Raw genomic sequence first — 19,473 nt, forward strand, 5'->3', positions numbered from 1 at the left:
CTTACAGCATCTTTTGTTAATTTCACCTCCCCCTTTCCAGTTGTTTCTCTCTCATCTGTGTCGTCCTACACCTCTCGCCGTGGCGCTGGCGGGGGCGCGGGGGGGGCAGCTAGTCGTCTTCCCAACTCAGCTGGGACAGCTTCCAGTGTTGAATTGTCGAGCGTAATGCTGGTTTTGGCTTCATGTACAGAAATGAACATGCGCATTCAAACGCCCCCACGTGTCTGTAGACGTGAACACATGCAGAATCGCGTTAAAGAGACGTCTATCTGTGCCTGTGTTACTATGGATTTTTAAAACTGGAAAGCATATTAAATTATATTAACTACTTTCGGACTACGTGCACAGAAGATGGAAAGTTTCCCCTTTGGACTTAGTGTCTTGGTGAGGTACATCGCAGATCAGTCGTAGAATCGACCATCTGACTGTGGCATACCGTTTATATGCCCTGCTGTTTTATTTACCACGGAGTTTTCATGTTTTGAGGAAAATGAACCTTGCAAGGGGCATGCTCAGAAATGTGGCTGGTTGAGAGACCGCCTGCCGATGCAGGGGATACGGGTTCATGCCCCGGTCCGGGAGGATCCCACATGCCGCCGAGCAGCTGGGCCTGTGAGCCATGGCCGCTGAGCCTGCGCGTCCGGAGCCTGTGCTCCGCAACGGGAGAGGCCACAATAGTGAGAGGCCCGCGTACCGCAAAAAAAAAAAAAGAAATGTGGCTGGAGTCTGGTGTGCAGACCTAGGGCCCGGAGGGTGCCCGCTTGGAGTGTGTCCCTCCTGTCCTGGGAGCCCCGGCTGCTGCTCCCTAGGATGGCACAGACCTGGCGTTAGCCCGAGTCTACTTGCCCCAGATGCCTGAGCGCTGCTGGCACAGAGGTGCTTGTTACTGGCCCCGGACCTTGGGAAGAGCCAGGGAAGGTAGGGGGCACGGGTGATGGGCCCATCATAGCTGTGCCGGAGAAAAGCATAAAAGAGTATTCTGAGAAACGTCCTCAGAAGAATAAGCAGGGACCGCGAAAACACAGTTGGCCCCTAGCAAATCGAAAAGAACCTCATCTGTCATCACTAGTTCATCCTTTATCTTGAAAATTCGAGAACTCAGAGGGTCTCTCCAGTGGGGCTGAGGCGGAAGGGGTGGGTTTCACCGTCCGGAGTTGATGCTGCGGCCGGGAGCCGGCAGGGGTAGCAGGGCCACCTGGGACTCACGAGAGGCAGTGGAGCCCTGAGCCAGAGCGGCACCAGCCTCCATAGCTGTCCTTGTGTGGAGCACTGGGGAGCATCCGCAGGGAGGGCCAGAAGGCGCCGCTGTGCTCCTGAGACAGGGACACAAACGCGCACCAGGACCTGTTGGACCCCACCCAGGCTGTGACGCCCTGGCCTCTGGGCTAGGATGCCTGCCATGCCCTGATCACACTGCCCTGAAGACCCAAATTGGGGTGCACGGGGCGGGCTCCGGAGCCCCTGCCTCGAGGTGGTTTCGTTTGAACGTGTACATCTTCAGTCTCATATGTGAGCAGTGAAAGGGGACACCTTCTTCCCAGCCAGGGCTTGTCTCTGGTTCTGAGTCGGGGACCCCAGCAGATTGGGAGCCTTGGGGTGTCGCATCGCACATGGTCCCCAGGCCAAGCCCCTGGTTTTGCCGTATGTACCTGGGCTGAGACGTCAGGATGTGTTTGTGTTTCTCCTGGCGGCTCTGCAACTGGTTAAGAAGAACAGAAGTCAGGGCTGCGTGATCAGACGTCTGGTGCACCCGGCTCGCTCACCAACCTTGTCCCGTTTCAAAGCAGCTCTGGATTTGCAGGAAGTTGTACCTGGAAGACGGGTTCTGCAGGCACAGGTGCCCTCCTGTCCCCGTCTTGAGGCCATGACAGCCCTGTACCCCAGCTGGCTCCCCCGTGTTCCCCATCATTCCATCACTGCTGGCTGGTGTGGTACAGACCTCAGCTGTGGCCCCTTCTTCTGGGAGCAGCATCTCTTCCTTATCAGGACTTTGGGGGAACTGATGACTGTCCCTGTTCACACATGTGCGGCATCAGCCTCCCAAACTTCATGGCAGAGCGGCAACCTGGGAGCTCTGGCCTCTTGTGACCCTGGGGCCTCATGGACGCCTCAGGCCTTTGGTGGGGTAGTGGTGGGGGTCTGTGGTCAGTGCATACTTGTCATGGCTGCCCCAGGGAGTTGGCCAACACCTGTGCCCTTTCCAAAGTCTGGCCCACCTGGAGCTCCTGACACTGCCCTGGGGGCCTTGTGCCCACCGTGGCTCTGGCTGACTCTTGCCTCCCCACACATGCCTGCTTGCAGACTGTGATCTGGTCACTGCATCAGCATCACCCGTGGACCTAGATTCCCTCGGTGTGAGGCATGGCCCTCCCACGTCCTCACTGACGCCAGCCTGCCATTAATCCTCTGCTCCCCTCAAGCTGGGGTGGCTTTGGCTTCCCTGCCTGGAGGTTTCTGCGGACCTGTGGCATTTCTTCAAAGCAAAGGGTGAGAGTGGAGAGCTGGGACTGTGACCAGTTACAAAGGCACCAGCAGGCTGCTCATGCTCAGACAGTGGTCAGCTGGCAAGTACCCCGCAAAGCCCAGGGCAGCTTGAGAGCCAGGTGTGTCAGGGGACGAGGGGGGGTCTCGGCGAAGGGTGGGGTGGAGACTGCCGCCGGGTGGGGGAGCGTGGGTGGGGTATCTTCTTGGACAGGGTGGAGCCAGGGAACACACTTGGCTAGTGGGCTCGTGGGATGTCTGGGCCGGGGGCAGTGGCAGGTGTGTGTGTGACGCCAGGCGGAGCTTCCTGGCTCTGTGCAGGCTCTTCTTCGTAAATTGAATTTAAGTTGATGCTTTCTTGGTCTTTTTTTGGGAAGCTTGCTGTCTCCCAGCATTGATGGAGTTAACGTTTTTTATTTTGTGCGCAATTTGTTTCTTTAAGGCCAGAAAGCCAAGGGTTGAAATAAATCATTCAAAGCCAGGGATGAAATGTTGCCTTTGGCTTGTCCGTCTCCCGTGGAATGTTCAGTGATGTCCCCGTAAAAAAACCCAACAAAAAACAACCAAGCAGATGTCTTCATCTCTGTGTCAAAACCATTTTAGGGGCTGTCCAGATCAGGGCCTGGAGGGGAATGGGGTTCTGCTGGTGAAGCCCAGACTCATTGGGATCCCCACCTGGCGCTGTCCTGGGGGCCCTTCTGGAGCTGTCATCCCCCCCTCTGGCCGGCCACGCAGGCAGAACCACTTTGGCCGTTTGAGTATTTCAGGACTCTCACTCGGTCTTGTCCTCATCCTGTCAGTGCTACGGGGTCCAAGTCGGGACGGGAAGTTCTTTTTGTTGTTTCTCTGGAGAAATGCGAGATGCAAGGGATTTAAAGTTTCTTTTAAATTTTTTAAAACTACTTTGGTCGCCTCTGGATACCATTGCTCTTTGAATCTTCCCTTCATGGCGAGCGGGTATAACATGCTACTCTTTGAGCACACAGCGGAAGCTGGGAATCCACACATTTTTAAGAAAATAACTTGGGGTGGGGGGCGAGAGTCAGGAGCTCTTGACCCCAAGCTGCGTACAGTCTTCTGATGCTGCTCAGACCCCAGGGGCTCAAATCCAACAATGTCCCCATGTGCACCTGACTAAGGCCGGCTGGTGGTCAGTGCCGGAGGGGCCTCTCAAGTCCATGGTACTGACCAGGCCTCCCTGAACCATGGCTGATCCCGGAGCACGGCCAGCATTTTGCTTCCATGAGCCCTGAACCAGCTCAGTGTTTTCAGAGTGGCAGCGGTTGAAACAGACTTTCTCCCCAAGGTTCTCCTCATTTGCTGGACCCACCTTCAGGAGCACAGGTCCTTTCTTCCTGCACAAAATCTTTCTTCTCTAATTGTGTTGGGCCTGGGAAAGTCTCAGCGGTTCTTTTGAACAGATATATTTCAAAGAGTCAATGTGCCTTTCGGAAAAGGTTTGAGTTCTGACTCTGAGAGCACGTGGAGGTGGGTGGTGGGGCCCCCTGGCTCTTCAGGCAGGCCGCCTTGTGGTCCTCTCTGCGGCACCAGGAGTTACGGCTCCTTGGGCAGAGCTGCATGGGCTGGGCCTGGCTGGGAAGGGCAGAACAAGCAGTGTCCACTGCTGTGGCAGCAGAAGTAACATGGAGAGTGTCGGCCCAACGTGTACAGGAGCTGCAGGGGAGACAGAGTTACACAATGTGGGGTTCGTGTACTGAGTCACCGAGGGCAGCACTTATGATCAGCCTGGGGGCCACAACAGGAGGGACCGGGTGGGGATGAGGCCCCTCGGCGAGCAGTAGTGCCTTCAGCTCGGCTCGCTGGGCAGCACCGATGGGCACCGACGGCCAGAGGGGGCGAGGAGCCACCTCCTTCCCAGCCGTCTCCCCGGCTGTGCCCTGCAGCTGCAGGTGTGTCTGGCTTGCTGGGTGATGTTGGGGATAGGTCATTTGTAGCCGGGCACCCAGTGGTCTGGGCCCTCTACTGGGTGAGGGGGTGGGATAAGCAAGGGCCCCCTTCAGGTTAGGCAGATGCCCCAAGATTCTTGCTCTCCTGGCCAGAACCATCAAGGGACCCAATCTCTGCAGCATTAGGCATGGGGAGGCGTGGCTGCTGGGTTCTCCAGGGTGCCTGGCCGGTGGGCTTGGGTCTCTCCAGCCAGCAGGCCCCTCCATGTCATACTTGCTGCCCCTGCTGTCTTCAGGCTCCCTCACGGCACCCCTGCCACCCCACCGGCCCCATCACCAGTGTGGCTCCTGCAGATGTGGCCCATGATTCGGTCACGCTGATCAGTTAGTGACCATCATCTAGTGGTCAGTGTGGTTGGGGCCTCTGTGGGCTGTGCCCCACCCCCCAAGAAGGGCAGGGGCATAGGGACTGCATGACCCCTTTAGCTCTTGGGGTCTTTGTCTTGTCCAGGTGGTGCTCTGGGTCGGCCTGGGCATCCTGGTGGTCAGCACACACACCACCCTGTCCGTGAGCCAGGAGGCCCCTGTGGACTTGGCAAAGGAAGCCCCAGGCAGCAGACTTGGAGAGGCTGAGGGCGCGATGAAGGCAGAGGCAGCCCAGCTCCCAGGTACGCGGCTCCCAGGTACGCGGCTCTCAGGTATGCACACAGGCCTGCAGCCTTCTTGGGGACACCCCAGCAGCGTCATCTTGGGGTCACGGGGACCCAGGTGGCACTTCCCAGGCTGTCTCACCTGCCCAGTTGCCTCCATCCTGTTTGGGTGATGGAGGGGGTGGGGGGCCTCCAGGGGGCTGGCGGGTGCGGCCACCTGCGTGCAGGGGACAGACAGATGGCAGGCAGCCGGGCCAAGATCTGAGCACCCCGTTCAGAGCGCTAACAGGTGAGTAAACTTGGGGGTGTCGTTCACGTTTGCCTGTTTTGTTTTGAGGGTGTAAATTTTAAGCTAGGTTTTCCTGGACAAAGTCAGTTATGCCCCTCAGCTTTGTTTCGTGTTTCACTTTATGTATTACTTGTTGACCTGCCCGTTGATAGAGGGATGAGCCACACTCCCTCATGAGCTGCAGGCCTGCCTTGGAAGGCCCCCCAGTGCAGTGGCCCCATCGCCCATATGTGGCAGGGCCCATGGGGTGCAGGGTGGTTTCTAAGTGCGGCTTTCTGGGGTACAGCAGGAGCTCCGTTGCGTCTGGGGGGATTGGGAGAGAAGAGGTGTCTTGGAGCCTGTGGCCTTCCCAGGCCTTAGATGGGAGGGGTGCGGGGAGGGCTCCCTCCATCTGGCCTCTCGCCTTCTAGGAGCTCCGAGCGGCATCAGGTTCGGGTACTGGTCGGTGGTGCTGTCTATGATGACGTTCATTCCAGGGGCTTCTGCCCTGACAAGGGCTGGGTTTTGTGTATTCATACTAATGGTGTGTGCGTGTCTGCTTACCTTCCCTGCAAAGAAACCCCTGGCTTGGATTGAGATTCCCCAGGCTGCCTGCCTGGCATTCCCCTCTGGGGGAGCAGTGCTGGTTGCTGGTGGATTCCAGGTCCCTTTGAGTGGTGATGGCTAAGAAGCCCAGAGGAGCCCTGGTCTCCTCAGCTACTGTGATTGACAAAAGGAAAGGTCCCAAGGGCTGTCCAGGGAGGCAAGCGTGCTGGGTGCTTGCAGGGCTGGGCTACCCGCAGTTGGAGGTATGGGGCTCTTGGATGTGTTGCTGTCTCTGTTCCAGCCTTACCTCCCTGTGCTCAGAAAGGCCCTGCAGTGCCAGCACCCCACACCAACTTCCTGCAGAACAGTCTATCCTGGGGCTCTTTTGGGGGAGCTCTGAGCCCAGAGTAGCTGGGCATGCTCTCCTCTGCCTTCCTGGGATGGCGAGAGCCGGCTAGAAGACTCTCCCTTTGGGGGTCCCCTGCAGAGAGGACCCCTGGGAATAGCGGGGCTCAGCAGAGAAGTTAATCAGAGTGGTCAGAAGCTGCCTGGGGGACTTGCCTGGTGGTCCAGTGGTTAAGACTCCTCGCTCCCAATGCAGGGGACCCAGGTTCGATCCCTGGTCAGGGAACTAGATCCCTCATGCTGCAACTAAAAGACCCTACATGCCACAACTAAAGATCCCACATGCCACAACTAAAAGATCCCTCATGCCGCAACGAAGATCCCGCATGCGGCAACAAAGATCCCGCATGCCACAACTAAGACCTGGCGCAGCCAAATAAATAAATAAATATTCAAAAATAAAGAAGAGGGCTTCCCTGGTGGCACAGTGGTTAAGAATCCGCCTGCCAATGCAGGGGACACGAGCTTGCGCCCTGATCCGGGAAGATCCCACATGCTGCGGAGCAACTAAGCCCGTGTGCCACAACTACTGAGCCTGCGCTCTAGAGCCTGTGCTTCAGAACAAGAGAAGCCACCCCAATGAGAAGCCCGCGCACCGCAGCAAAGCGTAGCCCCTGCTTGCCACAACTAGAGAAAGCCCACATGCAGCAACGAAGACCCAATTCCGCCAAAAATAAATAAATAAAATAAATAAATTTATAAAAATTAAAATAATAAGCTGCCTGGGCATCCCACAGCAAGTTGCATGGATTCAGTACTTTGGATGGGAAAAAAGCCTCCTTGAAGAGGGAGATAGGTGTTGCTCCTCCACCCCTGTTGACAGCCCCACTGGGTCCCTCACTCTCGGGTGTCCTGGCCCTGTGTGCTTTAAGGGCACCTCCAGCAGAACTAGACTCGGACACCAGTTTCGCATCTCAGCTGGCTGTGGGCCCGCCCAGTAGGGCTTCTCGGCATCAGTTGACATAGTCGGCACTGGGCTACCTGTCCCCACGGCGCTGTGCAGCCTCCAGCCCACGGCCTGCACGAGCAGCTGCATCCTGTCGTGGAGGCAGGCCCCCGGCTCACCTGGAGCTGCCGCGGCCACATCTGGTTTCCATTTCTTCCACGAGTCTGTAACAAACACATGGCCTCTCTTGGAACCACATGCCGTTTGTTTAACTCAGTCTCCGTGTTTCTTGCCCCCGGCCTCCCCGTCATTGATGGGTTGCCTCGTTGAAGCAGAGCTGGGCCCGTGGGGCCTTGGCCACGTGCCCTGCAGACGTCTGCCCATCAGCGTGTGAGGTGGGTTTACTGGCCTCTTAGATGTCGAAGAGGCCAAAATGGTATGAACTTTCCTTAGAGCCCGAGCTGGCCTTAGGACTGGGGGAATCCTGCTCTCCTGGGGACATGCGGGACTGGCCACCCCCAGCCTGTCACTCTTAGCAAGTGCAGAGCCCAGGACGCACCTGGTGTGGACAGAAGAGGTGGCCGAGCCCTTTAGGAAAGGCTACGAGGCTGCTCACCTGAGGCTCATGGCCTGCTCAAGGCTCTGGCGGGTGGGTTCAGAGTTGGTGATACTCTCAGCTCCTCCTTTGAATGTGGCCTTGTCCCCTTTCTTCCTCTCCCGCCCAGCCTGCAGCTTCTCTTGGTGTTTGGGGGCCGCCTTGGCCACACCCATTACACAACTCATCCCTTTCCCCATCAGGGACACGGCCCGGCTTCTGCTGGATGGGGAAGAAGAGGAAGGGCCAGGACGGGGCCTGTGGGCAGCAATCCGTTCGTGTGGGGACACAGGTGACCTGAGCGGGAGCTTGCCCCCCACAAGCTCCTACCTAATTGTTCTTCCGAGGATGCGTCCCTTGTGCTGCTGCGCCAGCTGCCGGTGCACGCAGACAGGAAAGCGTCCAAACTCCTGTGACAGATGCCGGCATGCCCACGGGGAGGCCCGGCTCCACGCCTGCCTTCTCTCCTTGGTCCCCCACAGCTCTCCCTGTGCCCTGCAGAGAAGGGGCTATTAACACCGCTCTGCCGAGTGACTTCAGTTTTTCTGCCCGTTTGTCAGGACAAGGCTGTGAGCTTATTTCACCGGTGCTAAGATAACCACGCCAGCCGCGGCTGAACCCAGAAGGACTCCTTGGGGGCGGGAGGGGTGCTGCCTCCCATGTCCAGCCCCGAGTGACCGGCCCATGCCCCCTCCACCTGCTGCCCGCGGGCAGACGTGCCTGTCTGCAGGAGAGCTGTGACGGTGAGCCAGATGGGGCCACCGGGCCACCCGGCTAGGACTTTGGGTCAGGGGCCCATTGGGATTCCTGCACATTCAAAAGGGTGTCATAGTCAGCGTTTCTCTTGCTGCCTGCCGTGAAGAGTTGGGGGTAACAAGTAAAACCTTCTCAGCGCAGCAGCGAGGCGGGCACTTCGAAGGCTGTCAGGAAAGTTACTCAGGAGCAGCGTCTGGCCTTTTAAAGGAGCGTTGGTGGCTGCTCCTGCTCTCCGCATGGCCCTGGGGTCCCGTGTGTCTCCTGAACTTGGGGTTCCCCTCCAGTCAACAGGGACTCCATCTATGGGACTCAGGTGTGATTTTGAAAGTCACTTCATTTTTGTGCTTGGCAGTCAGAGAGGACTGCTTCCATCTTTACTGATCACAAGATACAGAAAGAGACGCCCCTGGACTCAGAATGGGGTCCTGCAGGGGAGAGTCGACAAAGAGGAGCCCCCAGCCCAGACCCTGTCGTCCAAGGTGGAACCAGCCTTGAAGGCAGATTCTCGTTGCCGTGGACAGGCCTACTCAGGACGTCGCACCTGCAACCTGACACACATACCCAGATTTTAGAACTGCAGGTGTCTATGGCCTTTGGTCCCCTGTCTCCCTAAGCCAGTTACAGAACCACCTGGCGCCTGCACTGGACATGGGAAGGAGAGTCTGATGGGTGACTGTCCATCGGCCTGTGTGTCTTGGGAGCTCCTGGCCAGAAGCACCATCAGGAGGGTCTGAGTGTGGGATGAGGCCGTGCATGTCGGGATACTCTACCGCCTGGCAGAATGAGGCAGGCATGGCGTATGTCTGTGTGGTTTCCACTTTGGGGAGCAGAGGCCATGACCTTGAGAATGAGAGGAGGCCCTTCCAGGCCGAGGCGCCCTCTGCTGGCCACCCCCTGCTGACCCACTGCCGCCTCCAGGAGGAGAAACGGTCCAGGGTCGGCCTGGCAGCCTTCGTCCTTCCCTGGGGTGATGACCGATGACCGCACGGGCGATTTCCTGTCTGTGCCACCGCGGGCGCCTCATTCCAGAGCCTAGCTGCAGGGCAGACGGAGTGTGGGCTGGTTTTCAGTTACTAATTAGGAAGTTCTGTGTTAGTTTTACTGTGGCCCAGAGGCATTGCTGGCAAACTGTCCTCATGAGGAGCTCCGTTCCTTTTAGGAAGCGCTATGTCCATTGCCAAGGACAGCTGTGAAGTGTCGGAGGCCCGGCCGCTGCAGGCAGGGTGGCTGCGCTGTGCACTCTGTGCCCCTTGCACACCTGAGTCTCCAGGTCGTTCCTTTGCCTGACGACCAACAGGTTTTGTTCCTTGCTGAGAACATGACTTGTTCTTATGACGTAATGGAGTGGTTTTCTGTTTTGTTGTGTTCTTCCTTCCCTTCCCGGCCCCCTTTCTTCACTTTGTGATCCGCTGGATAGACACCTCTTGATTTTGAGCACAGGGCTCTCTGCGGGCTGGGGATGGGGGTGTTAACTGTGGTGTGGCGAAGAGCCACATGCTTATTAGAATCAGCTGCTTGATGGAACTGTGGAGTCCCGAGTCTGGCTCCTGCCCAGCACGATCCCCCCTACAGTTTGGACACTAAACCTCAGCTGCTGAAGGTGCCCCCGGCCAGCATGGCAGGTCAGCCTGGTCCCTTCTCCTCCTTTGGGGGAGGGAGCAGGCCCACCTGAACAGGACTGTTGTGAATCCCCCCAGAGGCCCTTTCGGGATTCCGCCTCCCCTTTTGCAGGCAGCTTGTGCCCTGAAGGGGGAAACCAGTTGTTTTAGGCCTCTGGGATGAAATGATTCTTATTTATTTATTTATTTATTTTTATTTTTGGCTGCGTTGGGTCTTCGTTGCTGTGTGCGGGCTTTCTTTAGCTGCCATGAGCGGGGACCACTTCGTTGCGGTGCGTGGGCTTCTCATTACAGTGGCTTCTCGTTGCGGAGCACAGGTTCTAGGTGCACAGGCTTCAGTAATTGTGGCTCGCGGGCTCTAGAGCGCAGGCTCAGTAGTTGTGGTGCACGAACTTAGTTGCTTCGCGGCATGTGGGATCTTCCCGGACCAGGGCTCAAACCCGTGTCCCCTGCATTGGCAGGCGGATTCTTAACCACTGCGCCACCAGGGAAGCCCCGAAACGATTCTTTTTACACGTGTTTTTTCCCCAGATAGTTTTTTCCCCAGATAGTTTTTTAGTTTCTGCCACGTTTGCCTAACAGGTAGAAAGTGGTTTCGTTAATGGAGAGAGTTTCCTAATAGGCTCCATTTTGGCCCAGTTCGGCGGGCCATCCTCGTGCACCTCTCCCCGAGGACCCGGGGTGACTGTGCAGGTGAGCTGTTGGACCTGCTGGAGGATGAGATGGCTTGTGGGATGCAGGCATGTGTGGGAGGCAAGAGGGTCCAGCTTTGTGGGCTACACCTCTTTCTCACCTTCCTTTTGATAGGAATTTTCACTTCTGCAGCAACAAGTTGACAGAATTGCAAATCAACCTCCCTCAGGCATTTTCCTTAAGCATCCCTCGTCCTCCCCTCCCCCCTTGGCCTACAGCAAGGGGTTGGTTGCGCTTGGGCAGGATGGCTGTCCCCAGGCCTCAAACGCTGGGTTCGTGCTGCCACCTGGTGGTGATGGCCAGGCTTATGCAGGGTGTCGCTCTTCTGCACCCAGTTAGGTGTAAATTGTATTTTGACGTATTTTTGTTACGAACACACATGAAAAATGACAGGTTTCTATACTACTTAGCTGCTAATGATTGAACAGGAAATAATATAATTGCTTAGGCTCTGCCATTCGACTGGGAAATGTGATTACAATCCAGGGAAAACTGCCCAGTTGCCGTGCTGATTGGCGGTGTGGCCATGTGGAAACACCGCTCAATTATCTGTGCCGTGCTTACAGGCCAGAATCCAATTGTGGACGTGGCCGAGGACAGCCGAGATAAGCCGAAGCTACCAAATGAGAAAGATGAGATGGAGCAGGCCCAGATTAAGGGCCCCGTGAATGTGCCCCCAAGGGAAGACGCCAAGGAGAAGCAGGAAGAGGCACAGCTGGATCGCCCTGGTCAAGGTGCTGTGACGGCCCGGGCGGGGGTTGGGGGGTGGTGTCCACGGGGGAGGGGCCTCAGCTGGACATCAGCCACGTGGTTGGTCGGGAACGAACTCAGTTCACAGGCCTGGAGAGGGAAGGCCACCCTGGGAGGGAAGGCCAGGCCACCCCACCCACCCCACCCCCACCCACTCCCCCACCTCGGCCGTCTCCTTCCAGGAGTTGCGGTACCTCTGGGCGAGGCCCACCGCCATGAACCCCCAGTCCCTCACGACAAGGTGGTGGTGGACGAAGGTCAAGACCCAGAAGGACTGGAGAAGGAGCATCCGTCCAAACGTGTGGATGAAAGGGCCCTGGGGGGCAAGGGTCAGATGGTGCTACCACTGCTGGATTCAGAACGAGAGAGACCCAGACAGGACCAGGCTTTGGAGGCAGCGGGTGGTCTTCCTAAAGATCCCCAGAAGGTTCCAGAAGAAAATGGTCAGCCAGCCGTTGAGCCCCTGAAGGAGGACCTGGGGCTGGTCGACAGGGGTGCGCATCCAGGGCCCCAGGCAGTGCTCCCTGAGGGGCAGGACGTCCTGGTGGCAGGTGCAGGGGCCATAGCAGACGGTGCCCTGCTGCCCGGCCATGCCGTGGGGGCCATGGGCAAGCTGGTGGAGAAGAACGAGCACGGTGGGTGTGGGCTCCTTCCATGTGGGGCCTGGGAGAGGCTGCGGAGGGGGCAGAAGCTGACCGTCCTCACTTCTGTCCTACTGCCTGTCTTTTCTCGCAAGATTGGCACGTGCGTGCAGCAGCCCTTCTGCAGCTGTCGGGGGCTTGGCAGCTCTCCTGATCAATCTGTCACACGCTTGTTTGCCAGACCCGTAAACGTCAGGTGCTGAGCCAGTCCTGTGTGTCTGGGCACACACGGGGTGCCTGGGCACACACACGGGGGTGCGGCGCACGCCTGACCGGGTGGGTGGTGCATGGTTAAGTGCCGTCTCAGAGCTGCTGAGGACGGTCCCTGCGTGTTAATTGGCGAAGGTAGTTAACACTGGCTCCCTGCCGCCAGCCTGTGACATGTTAAATATCTTTTATTACCTCCCTGGTACTCATCGGGTTGAGTATACACTGCCACAGGGGAGGGAGGGGCGACGTGGAGGGTGATTTTAGGAAACCTCTGCCTCCTTCTCTTGTCTCTTCTCTACGTTCTTCTGAGTCTCCTGCCAGCCTCCTGAGTTTTTGCCGTGTGTGCAGGTGGGAAGGCTCCCCTCCCGGAGGAGAAGCCAGGCCCAAGGGCAGTGCTGCAGGCAGAGCCTCGAGAGCAGAGGACCTTGGAGGGACAGGGCGGGGACCACGCCGGGGACCACGCGGGCAGCAAGCTGGAGGGTAAGGCCTTCACTTTCTCTCTGCATCCTCTGGGGGCCTGGAGACACCTGCCCCTTCCTTCCAGAAGCGGAGTGATGTAGGGAAGGAGCCACAGGTGCCCGTTGTCTTGGGGGCCTTTCCAGGGCCTCAGCCTCTACACTTGCCAGTTTCCTGCTGAGGAAAGATCTTAAATAGCTCCCGTGCCCACTAACAACCTTTTCTGCTCCTTTTTCACCTTTCTAGGAACGTTTTCTACCGCCTTTTCTCTCCCTTTTTAAAATAACCTTTCACTGTCACGTGACTTTCTGTTACCATTTGGATCTCATTTCAAAATAGATATGTTAATATTTCCAACAAGTCGGCCCAGTGTGGGGGCATTAGTGAGGGTGGGAGGGCTGGTGACTCACTGCTGTCTTAGCTCTCCCCCCAACCCTGTGGCAGCGGCTCCCACCCCTTCGTCTTAGCTGGGGCAGGGGTGGGGGAGGGGGGACATTTGTGTCCACCTGCAGTGAAGACCCAGCACCTGTCCCAAAGCAAAAGCTCGTCTTTTCTCTCCAGTGAACAAAACTTGCTCTGCATCTTCCTCCATACCTTCATGCCCATTTTGGGGTGCTCCCAGCTCTTGGCTTTTGACTACCCTCCTCGTGGGCCCACCTGGTTGGGCACTGCCCCTGCGCTAGAGGTGGTGGCGGCCGTCCCAGCGAATGATCACCCATCCTGGTTTCTTTGGTCCCCGCCCAATCTGAGTCGCTGCGGTGTCACCATATTTTGTAGCAGTGTCCACAGAACGGCCCCTGGGTGTTTCATTCTGTGCTCTGGGAGTCTTGATCTGTGCGTGGGGATGGCGGTACAGCAGACTTGGGTGGGTTCATGGGATGCTCGTGCCTTGCTGCCCCATGAGCTGCTTCCCAGCGGATCCTGCAGCCTCGGGATAGCTGGCCCAGAATACTGCGCAGGGATGCCAGCCGAGCCTCTGCACACCAAGGCTAGGAAGGCAGAGCCAAGGGTCCTGGGGTTTCCTGCAGCTCGGGAGCCGTGGGAATTCCGCATGTTACTTGGTTTCAGTCTGTTTACTGGTCCCGGTCCTTATAATCTGTTATGTAAGCCTGTTTGATTCTTTGGCTTTTTCTTTCCTGAAAAGAACTTTCATGGTTTCCTATTCTGCCTTTCTCCAAACGCCTCTCAATGGGACACGCACAGCTGAAATCAGAAAGATGGTGGCAGGTAGGAGTCGGGAGGAGCATCACAGTGAATGCGTCTGTGGGGGGTTTAAAGACGCGAGAGCAGATGGTGTGGGCCCCACATCCAGTAGCGCCTTGCATGGGGCGCATGGGGCAGAGACCGGGAGCCACACACGGTCTGCCCCCCACCCCGGCTCAGCCACAGCCCCTCAGGTGGGGGTCCCCCCGATGCCCCAGCCCACTCCCTTCTTGTACAGACACCCTGGTCCCTCTTAGCCCTGCTGGGGCTCCACTGCCACCGTAGGACAGCCAGGTGCAGCCTGTAAGCGCCTGGACTCCCCCAGAGACGGGGCGGGGCCTGTGTGTGACTTCCACCGTGTGCATGGCCTGGTATTAATGTGCTCTGCACGTATGTTAATATCCGTGCAGCTCTCATCCCATCCACGAGCCTGGTCCCCGTGGTCCTGGTGGGCCGGGCAGGAACCCAGAGCCACATGTGGGGCTCTGGCTGGGAGCTCACTTTGTCACCTCCACTCTGCTTCACGCCTGTCCCATGTTGCTTCTGGCTGGACATGGCACACTTCCCCCCTCCTCCAGCCTCAGTCCAGGGCTGGTCCTCCGAGGAGCCAGTGAGGCAGGGGGCCTGCTCCTCAGGAACCCTCCCTGGGGGCAGGCGGTATTGGCAGCACGTGGGACCATTAGGTGGTCATGAGCCACGGGCACCCAGGGTGACAGCATGGCCATGGCCAAGGGAGCTGGTCTAGAACCCTGTGGGATGGCACTGTGCACATCCCTTGTCTAAAGGGGGTGTGCGGAGCCACGAGCCAATCTACGGAACATGGGCTTTCTCAGGCAGGCATCTTGGTCACCTTAGGGTGTCTGGATGTGTGCCTGGTGGGGAGCAGGGGGCTGGAGCGCCTGGGCTGGCCGAGGGGCCTGTCCTCCCTGTGGTCGGCCTCAGCATGTTCTTCATGGGCCTGCCCGCCTGTACGTCCTGGCACCGGCCTCTGCAGGGGAGAAGCCATGGCAGTCCCTGACAGAAGGCCAAGCCCACTCTATTCTGGTGGGTCACAGATTGCCGTTGGGGAGGACACGTCAGCACATCTGCGTGTGCCCGGCACTCAGGGCCCTCGCTGGGTGTTAGCTCTCACCACTCACAAAATGTTCTTCTTTCTTTGGATTTGAGCTTCTACATCTGACAACCTGTACAGTTACATCATCTTTCAAAGCTTCCTGTCTAAAGACGGGAAGCTGTGTTGTAAAAGTTACTTAAACCCAGATTGCTGGCTGTAAAGAACTGACCCAGCGCTGAGGTGTTTGTAGTGCAGTGGGAGCTCTCCGCACCCAAGGTGTCCAGCCTTGGGGCCTCCTCTTGGTCCACAGTCTGTGGGGGGCCCTCCTACACACACCTGCTGCAGCCGGCCTGCCCCTAGCTCACCTGGCGCTCCTCCCGTGCCAGCTGCAGCCATCTTCCTGGGGGAGGTGGGGCCGGTGGGAGCACTGTCACAGCCCCCATCTCACTGAGGTCCCAGCTCTTGTCTCTGCTGAAGAGGAAGATGGTTCTGTTTGTTTTTAAAATACACACCTTGGAGGAAATTTTCTTAAAGCACCGATGTTCTTTCTTAGAGTAGTTCATAGTTCACGTCACCCAGCCCAGATCACCATCATTGTGGTTATGGCGCGTGACCTCTCTCTTGGCTCTCATAACCCCTGAGCCACTGTGGGAGTGAAGCAGTAGGAAGGGTGTCTGGTCGCTGGAGAGAGGCGATGGCTGTGCCCCAGGGTGGCCTGGGCGCCAGCTCAGCCGGCTGGAGAGGAACGCCCGGGGATGGTGTCCCGGGGGTGGTGTCCCGGGGAGGGGCCCACAGGCCGCCTTGGCATTGCTGCATGCATCATGTCACCCTCTGCCCAGCAGAGCGCCTTTGCAGCCTTCAGGCTCTGACTGCGTGTGTTTTCCGAACTCCAGAAGCTGGCCGGGCGGAGATGCTGGACCATGCCGTTCTGTTGCAAGTGATTAAGGAACAGCAGGTGCAGCAGAAGCGCCTCCTGGACCAGCAGGAGAAGCTGCTTGCAGTGATCGAAGAGCAGCATAAGGAGATCCACCAGCAGAGGCAGGACGGCCAGGACGGCGAGGACGGCAAGTCCGGGGGAGGCGGCAGGGGGAGGGGGCCGGGCCTGCAGGGCAGGGGACAGTTGCTGCATCTGCTCGGGGAAGAGGGGTTGTCCCTTAGTGCACGAACGCCAGAGTCTCCGGGGGTCCCTGCGCGGTTGGGTCTGTGGCTCCATGCCTAGAGTCCTGCTGGGCAAATTTAAGCTGTGGTTTGTGTTTCTTGATTGCTGGCAAGCTGGGTTCTTTAGTCCCTGCATTGGTAGCTTCTGTTCATTTCTGTGGCTAAACCGGTGACTGACTTCATTTGCAGCGGACGTGCAGCCTGAGCTGGGGGTGGCCGGGCCCAGAGGTAAGGAGCAGGAGGCCCACGCCATGGGGATGGCAGAGCGTCCCCCACCACACCCTTTGGGAGCTGTGCCCGAGGGCGTGGACGCTGGCCTGCAGGAGCGGGTCCCTGTGCTGGACCCTGCCAGGGCACCCGGGAGCCCCGAGCAGCACGGCGCTGGAGGCGTCGCCTGGCAGAGTCGGAATGTTTTTGGTGGAAGCTCCCACGAAAGGAAGAAGTCTGGAAAGGACGAGGCAGCCGCTGGCACAGACGCTCAGGAGGCAGATGTGCTGCGGGCGGGGGCAGCAGCTGGGGGCCCTCAGGTAAAGTCCCAGCAAGCAAGCCAAGACCGGGCACCCGGAGGCCTGTCCAGCAGGTCGGGGGGAGCAGCCCCTCGGGCCCAAGCCGTGTTACATCAGCCGGAACAACAGGCTGTCTCTGCCGGAGGGCAGGGCGGGCAGCAGGGCGGTCATGAGGAGGCGAGGAAGGAGCACGTGCCCGCTCCCAGGGAGGACGCCGCCATCCAAGAGCCCGAGCAGAGGCTGGACCCTGAGCTCGGGCCCAAACCAGCCATGCTGGGGGATCAGAAGCCAGACAATGCCAAACCCAACCGGGACCTGAAAGTCCAGGCCGGCTCTGACCTTCGGAGGAGACGGCGGGACGTGGCTCCTCGTGCAGAGGCGGGGCCAGCCCCAAAGGACAGGGTCATCATCAGCTTCAACCCCCTGCCTGACGTGCAGGTCAGTGACCTCCGCGGCGCCCTGGAGACCCAGCTGCACCAGGCCGCGGGGGGCGCCCTGCGAGTGGTCCCAGGCCGACAGATCAAACAGCTGCTCGGGGCCCTGGAGGAGCCCTGAGCCCCGTTAAGGCCACAGTGCTCCCTGTCAGCCGGCGAACCTGGACCACGGTGGGCGCGAAGTCCTGGAAGTCAGGCCCAGGGTGGAGTGTGACAGCTCTCCAGCTGCACCCTGCTTCCAAACCAGCTTTGCCATCCCTCTCTCCTCTTACACTTCCCGCTGACTCAGCTCCCTGAGGCCACCGAGAGAAAAAGTGGCCTCAAGAAGAAATAGCCGCTTGCTGAGACCCAGGAAACGTGACTGGCCACCAGCCACACGGCTATTGTTACCCTGAACTTTCTTTATTGATGTTCTCTGTGAGTGTCATACAAAACCTAAGGAAATGCTTCTGCCTTCACCCTTCTTCACAGCAAATGCTGCTTCAAATCTCAGAGGCTGGGCAGGCCTGTGAGTCCAACTGCTTCTGCCCTAGAGCTCTGCTCTGCATACTCTGGTCTCCCAGTCGAGTGGTTGTGAGATTTAAAAAGTAAAACACACCGCTGACGTCTGGTTAGTGCGGTTGGTGTGGAGGTGAATCACCCAGAGGACCCCGTACCACAGACATAAGCCATGACCGTCAAACCCCACAGTGACACGTGCTCGGAGCCTCAGCTGGGTGCCAGACCCGCAGGTGTCGGGGGTGGGAGTACACAGCCAGCAGAGGCTGCTTCTCCCTTCTTCCGGGGCAGCTTCTCCCGAGTCTGCACCTCTGGCACCTGCTCACCTGTTGAGAGGGCTGTGGTTTGAGAGGGTTGTGGTTTCGTGCTGTACTTTGTTCTCAAGGGGCAGAAAGGCCGATGGTCACGCCCGACCCCTGAGGCTGGTCAGCAGGTGACCCGGCAAGTATGCCAGGCCGTCCCGCTGCAAGCCCGGGGCCTTCACCTGCTTTGTGCTGTGTGTGCCTCGCTGCCCTCTGGGGCTAGGGGCAGCTCCAGACCCTGCCCCGAGGGGTCCATGAGTGGGCCACTTGCTGACCACTGGCCAGGGGTGCCCAGGGCATGTGGCAGCTCCAGCCTCGGCCTCAGGTCACACTCTTCCCCTGCGCCTTCTGAAATTTCTGTGTCATCTTGAAGACTAGAAATGAGTAATAAAAGGAGTGGAATCTTCTGGAGGCCAAGCTGATTCCCCATGAACCCCGGGCACTGCTCACATAGAGGGAAGCTCTGTGAAAGGGGGCCGGGTCTCAGTGCTTCCCACCCTCCATTCTTAACTAAAAGCAATTCCAAACAAACTGTGCTCAGTGGAAGTTTCCCTCAGGTTGGAACTCCATTTGTTAAGGTCTTGTAGTGGGACTTTGTTTCCAGCTCTCTCTACCTGAATGTCTTACCTTGACCCAGTGTTCGTGTCCTCTGGAGGTCACACCACCCTCCTGCTCTTTCTGCCAAGATAACTTTCTTAGAGCAGGGCGGCCCGAGCCTAGGGTGAGAGCAGCAGTGCAGGGCCTCTTGCTGCGGCCTGCCATCCCCACACACCCTGACACTCGGGGTCCTCTGTCCCAGTTAACGCTTGTTCTCTCCTCCTGGCTTTCAGCTCCACTTCCCTCCCCAGTTGGCAGCCCCTTGGGAAAGGAACCCGAATCTTCCCCAGAATCTGGGCAGACTTCTGGGTGGGGTCACCATTACCAGTAATGCAGGGAGCTAGGAAGGGCCCCGGGACAGTGCTTTGCTTTCTGACCACAGACCACTCCTCCATCTGGGTCCCATGGCTGGCACGTATGGCCAGGGGTCCCAGCCAGAGCAGCACACTGGGCCACCAGTGGGCGACCTTCTGTGCTGGCAGCTACACTTGGCAGACATGGGGCCATGCTGGCCTGGGTGACTGGGACAGCACCCTGTCCATGCTCCTGTTCGAGAGCAGGGCCACTGAGTCCAGACCAGGGTAGGAATAAGCCAAGGCCGAGGCTGTATACTGCCTCCACTGGTGCAGCTGAGCTCTCGGTCTAAGGTCAAGACAGGTGGAGAGTACAGAGCCGCATGGGGTGACTTCTTCATGGTGACGCAGCTGCAGAAGCAGCAGAGACCATCTTTCCTGCATCCTGACACAACTTGGTTGAATTCCCTTCAATAAGTAGTCTTGAAGACAGGGTGAGTTTGGGGAGGCGAGCCGGGGAGACCTGCAAGGTGACTTCAGTGTGTGGTGAGCGGCCTGGCCCCGT

At 58.3% G+C, this 19,473-nt stretch overlaps 1 protein-coding gene across 4 annotated transcripts in view; it reads left to right on the plus strand.

Moving 5' to 3' along the window:
* The window catches only part of SLC38A10 (solute carrier family 38 member 10), a 43,115-nt gene extending 23,906 nt beyond the window's left edge, over positions 1 to 19,209 (plus strand). The window contains exons 11-16 of one of the 4 annotated variants that reach the window (XM_079903583.1): positions 4,900 to 5,071; positions 11,373 to 11,540; positions 11,739 to 12,191; positions 12,756 to 12,887; positions 16,014 to 16,184; positions 16,468 to 19,209. In XM_079903583.1, the coding sequence (XP_079759709.1) occupies positions 4,900 to 5,071; positions 11,373 to 11,540; positions 11,739 to 12,191; positions 12,756 to 12,887; positions 16,014 to 16,184; positions 16,468 to 17,339 (1,968 nt within the window). In that variant the 3' untranslated portion in view covers positions 17,340 to 19,209. The remainder of the gene's footprint in view (positions 1 to 4,899; positions 5,072 to 11,372; positions 11,541 to 11,738; positions 12,192 to 12,755; positions 12,888 to 16,013; positions 16,185 to 16,467) is intronic. The other 3 variants (XM_079903585.1, XM_079903584.1, XM_079903586.1) reach the window with 3 other exon arrangements.
* The last annotated feature ends 264 nt before the right edge of the window (positions 19,210 to 19,473 follow it).

The sequence above is a fragment of the Stenella coeruleoalba genome (assembly GCF_951394435.1).
Source record: "Stenella coeruleoalba genome assembly, chromosome: 19".
In the NCBI taxonomy this organism is placed as follows: domain Eukaryota; kingdom Metazoa; phylum Chordata; class Mammalia; order Artiodactyla; family Delphinidae; genus Stenella; species Stenella coeruleoalba.